Raw genomic sequence first — 4671 nt, 5'->3', positions numbered from 1 at the left:
CTACCGAAGCAAATAAACACCGAATCAAATAATTGAAGAATAGCGAAAATTAAAATTGGAAAGACACAAAAGCTAATTGAAAACCATTTAGCCGACGCAAGAAGTGCTAAAGCAAAGCATAAAGTACAAAACAAATTACTTTTCATTTATGTGCATTTTCCCATGTGAGAGCCAAGCGCCGTAATGAACCTCATTTACACGCCCATAATAAAAAGAAACCGAACAGCTGTAAGGTAGCCGCTGCAATAACTGTTTAAGCTACTTAAAAGTAGAAATGCCATTTATTCAATTTTTAACGGTTATTTACCTTTCAAGTACCGCATACTTAGCTAATTGTAAAACAAGGTTAAAGGAACTGTAAGATAATGAGGCGCATGAGATGAAAAGGAATATGTAAAATGAAATAAAATTGTCGTAAAAAGGTTAAAAGAGTTGGGGATGTAGTAGGAACAGAGCTGATATACAAATGATACATGAAGTAAGGTTAGGGCATGAAATAATGAAATTTTTTTTAAACGAATTTTCTGTCAAACTTAAAAATGTTTATAACTTTCTTTACATTTTCATATAAACTTAAAACTAATTAAAGAATTTACATGGAGTACTAAGCACTCGCATAAATATTTGAGTCAAACTCATTGTTAAAGCTACGAATAGTCGGTTATGTCATTGGGTATGGTGCCGTCCATATCAAAGCAACGACAAGTACAGGAGCTCACCGGGCACTCGGAGTTTTGTCTGCGCAATACATACAATATACATAGTGGAAACATTACGATATACAAAGATATTATTGAAATTCGACTTACTTGAACCACTGCATCATGTGCTCGGTGTGACCGCCATGACGGCAGGTTTGACACCAAGAGAACCACTTGGAGAATGGTTTTGATTGCCAACCAAGACTCTCATGTGTGGAATCGCTGGGTAGCGTAATATTGAGCGTGGTGCCCATGTGTAGTAGGCAGAGCGAGCAGCGTGGCAGGGGCTTACGACAGCTGGGGCAGCTGGAGAGCTGTGCAAAAGCAAAAAAGAAAACTTTGCGTTATAATAAAGAGTGCTTTTTGAGCATTTGCGCTAACCTTATTCACATTCGATGTAGCGCTGCGCATGCGCGCATCCTCCTGCAGGGCGTTCGAGACCGATTTGCCACAAAAGTTGCAGGAGAGGTAGACGCTGCGTGTGGCGCGTTTGCCGGTGCGCAAGTTTTCAATTTTTATATCCAATTCGGCGCGTTTCTCCCACAAGCCCCACGAGTTCAAGTCGTCCAAGTAACTGTTGGTATAAATATTTATAAAAATCACATGTCTATAAAGAGACCAGCAAAAGCTTTACCTGCTTATCCAGTACTGTATGCGATTATCGGTAAAATGCTCGCGATGAAAGTAATTAACCGCTATCAGCGCAACAGTTTGCACATCTGAGGTGGCATCCAAATAAGCTTGTAAAATATTGATGCCATCCAGCGATTCGCCAGTGAGCAGCAAACCATTTAAGTCACCATTCTCAATCGATTTCTGTATCAACTGTTTAACATAATCGGAAAGTTTGCTCTCCGACAAGTACTTGCAAGCAAAAGCTACTCTGTCTGCCAGCGAGATGCCGTCTTCGGTCTGCAAGAAAGAATATTTTTAAAAATTTTTACTGTTATGCGAACTATTTTGACTTTCTTTTACTGCAACCTACCAACACGGCATCGAAATTATCATTTTCGGTGGTGAGAAAGGAGAATATCGCACGCAAATGCGCATCCTGTATTTGCTTATTCGCATTCGAGCGCTGATTACGCCACGTGGAATTGCAGCGATCCGCATTGAAGCTGGACAAAGCAATCGCAGCTATGCGAAACATGCTCGCATCGTGTGGATCCTTGGAATTACGTGAGAGATCAGCCGCTTTTGAGAGTATATCACAAGCGAACACGATTTTTAGATGGAAAACGCAAATCATCGCAGCGCGACTGAATTCCTGCAATGAAATTGCAAGTGAAATGGATTTTTTGAGGTTATGCACACACACAACTCACCTTATTATCGCAGAGACCATTGACGAAACGTTCCAAATCCTGTTCGAAAACCCAGCCACAGAGTTTGAGCGCTATGTCACGCTGCTCACTCCTGCAAAAAGCGTTGAAAACATTTTCATACTAAAATCCGCACATATATGTATAAAAAACAACAACTCACCTGTAGCACACTAAATTATTAGAATTGATAAAGTCCGGCCATTGCAGCACATGTGACTCAATGCGTGACGAGGCCATCAACGCCTCCGAAGTGTGTCCTAAATTTATACCCAAAACGCTTTTGAGCCCCGTCAAACGTTCCTCTCTATATAAATTACCGAGTGTCAGCCATACGCTCTTCAGATATGGTGTTAAAGGCAAGCTATCCACATGCATATCGGTTTTTAGGCCATAATCGGCCAAAGCACGTTGATAGGTTTCCTCAACTAAATCTTCTTTCGATAAACTATGATCGAGAATTTCAAAATTAAGCGCCGAATTCAGTATGGATGTTGAGGTTAAAGATGAAGTACTCTGACTGCTATTTTGACGTATGGGTGAATTTGCAATAGCTAATGGACGCTGTGGCAGAAGTGGTAATTTCTTGTGATTGCTATAGGTGGTGAGTAGCGAGAGCGGTAGGCGGATTTCCAAAATGTTACCTAGTAAATAAAAAATATACATTAATTTATTAAATGGCACATTTAAATTGTTAAAAGCGAGAAAAACCTTGCTCCGACAAGAGCAAAGCGCGCTCATAATCCGTATTGTGCCAAGAAAGTGAGGTTAGCAATGGTGGTTTGTTAGATGTATAGTATTTGGCTTGGAATGGCTGCAATTGGCGCTTGACATGGTACACCTCACGACTACTTTCCGCATCAACACTGCGTATATCATAGAGCGTAATGAAAGGCGACTCACGCTGCAGCGAGGTAAGTAAGCTCGTGCTGTAAGTAAACGAAATAATTTTTTAAGCGTGATAAAATATATATTTTCATTTTTTATACCGTGTTGGACACCAGCTGAGTTGTAGATGATTTTTTCCTGATTGTATGATCTTGAGCGGATGATCGAGCACACGTAAATCCCATATTGTAATAACAGAGTCTAAATAGGAACACAGATAATTGCCATTTGGTGCCACAGCCAGACCATGTACCATTTTCGTTTGTATAGACTGACAGGTAGTATTGCCCTCTGTAAGAAAGAGATTCAGTTAATTCATTTCTAAAATAAAATTCACAAAATGTTTACAAACTTACGCTTCAAGTCGAAGAGCTTTATTTGCTTTTGACTAACACCGGCTATTAGTACACGATGATTTTTATCCCAACACATTGAATGTGCAGATTCGGAGTGGCCAAAGAAGCTAACTGTATAATTAAAAAATTATATTAATAATTATTCTCAGTTTAACCTCACTTAAAAGTAACAATTGCACTTTGTACGATAAAACAACACAAACTTACCAGAATCCTTTGGCACGCCACGTTCAATGTCCCAAATTGTGATGCACGAGTCTGAGCGATGGCGATCATGGCCTATGGCCAATACATTATGGTCCAACTCATTCCATGCTAGACAAAGGCACATGCGTTGCTGGCGTGGCGCTGCAAATATTTAGCATAATCATTTTCTTAAACATTCAACATTTATTCACAACTTACTGAATTCCCAACTGTTGTCGACAGTTTCATGAAAATCACATATGCCTACTTTCCCATCACCCAAGCCGACAGCGATAATTGGGCGATTCTTGTGGTATGAGGGCTGCACACAACGCGCATATTGATAGCGTGTTTCGGTGGCCAAAAAATTGGCCGAAATGTTTGGCAGCGCACCTGTGGGGTAAAATAACAACGATTAGTTGCAATACATTGGAGTTCCAACCAAAAATGAACGCTTTGCGTTGCAATTGCACTTTTGATGCACGCTGCGGCTTCTACTTACTTCTCCGATTATCATCGTGTTGTGTGCGTTCATACAGTTTTATTTCTTGTCCCCAGGTCACAAACTTATCCGGAAATTGTGGAAACCAACTTAAGCCATGAATTGTGCCACTCATCATAATTTTTACGAGAGTCTTAACTTTTTCCTGCGTCTTTTTCTTCTAATTGTTTACGAAAATTCTTATCAGCGAATCAGCTGTGGTGCTACCTGAGCAATAAAAAAACAGCTATGAATGTGGCCATATACCACTTTAACAAATAAAGGGATTTGTGGAACTTAAATTACAGCTCTGATATTGGTTTGGTTTCTGTCTTTGAAAGGAACTTGAACAAAAATATATTTTCACAGTTATGTATTTAGCTATAACAGGCAGTTTTGGTAAAGTTCTGTACTTAATACATAAAAACCACAATTCAATTTTGCTACCGCCCGCCAGGTGGCAACACTTATTACTGACGCCATCTATAACGGAAATAGCGGAATATTCAGTTATGTCAATTTGCGCAGTGCGTAATTTCCTAATTGTGAAAAATATGTCGTTTTTTAATAAAAATATATTTAGTTAAAGTTTTATTGAGCTGAAAGTCTTAAAAATGCGTAAATGGCGTGAGTGTTATGAAAGTGAACTGTAAGTGAGAAGTTAAAAGTGAAAACAGTAGGGTTTGCAAAGTCATTCATTAGTAAGGCTCCTGTTCTGTGTTGGTTGTCTCCTTTTA

General features: G+C 39.4%; 1 protein-coding gene across 1 annotated transcript; it reads right to left on the bottom strand.

The window, feature by feature from the left end:
- Positions 1-246: 246 nt before the first annotated feature.
- Positions 247-4171, bottom strand: LOC105233748 (GATOR complex protein MIOS). Its single transcript, XM_011215905.4, has 13 exons — positions 3956-4171; positions 3673-3846; positions 3475-3615; positions 3268-3378; positions 3013-3202; positions 2735-2952; positions 2187-2667; positions 2027-2117; positions 1687-1968; positions 1336-1613; positions 1083-1275; positions 810-1015; positions 247-738 (listed from the first exon to the last, which is right to left on the bottom strand). The coding sequence occupies exons 1-13, from the start codon at positions 4071-4073 to the stop codon at positions 648-650; spliced, it is 2574 nt and encodes an 857-aa protein (XP_011214207.1). The 5' UTR covers positions 4074-4171; the 3' UTR covers positions 247-647.
- Between the last annotated feature and the right edge of the window lie 500 nt (positions 4172-4671).

Source organism: Bactrocera dorsalis, chromosome 1 (genome assembly GCF_023373825.1).
Source record: "Bactrocera dorsalis isolate Fly_Bdor chromosome 1, ASM2337382v1, whole genome shotgun sequence".
NCBI lineage: Eukaryota > Metazoa > Arthropoda > Insecta > Diptera > Tephritidae > Bactrocera > Bactrocera dorsalis.
The sequence above is the reverse complement of the archived record's forward strand: the minus strand, read 5'-3'. Positions and strand labels throughout refer to the sequence as shown.

Bases quoted from the DNA above. Each gene is read 5' to 3' on its own strand.
- LOC105233748 (XM_011215905.4), bottom strand. From the start codon at position 4,073: ATGATGAGTGGCACAATTCATGGCTTAAGTTGGTTTCCACAATTTCCG. The intron at 3,847-3,955 runs GTAAGTAGAAGC...TTTACCCCACAG, and splicing joins ACACGATGATAATCGGAGAA to GTGCGCTGCCAAACATTTCG. The intron at 1,614-1,686 runs GTAGGTTGCAGT...TCTTTCTTGCAG, and splicing joins ATAATTTCGATGCCGTGTTG to ACCGAAGACGGCATCTCGCT.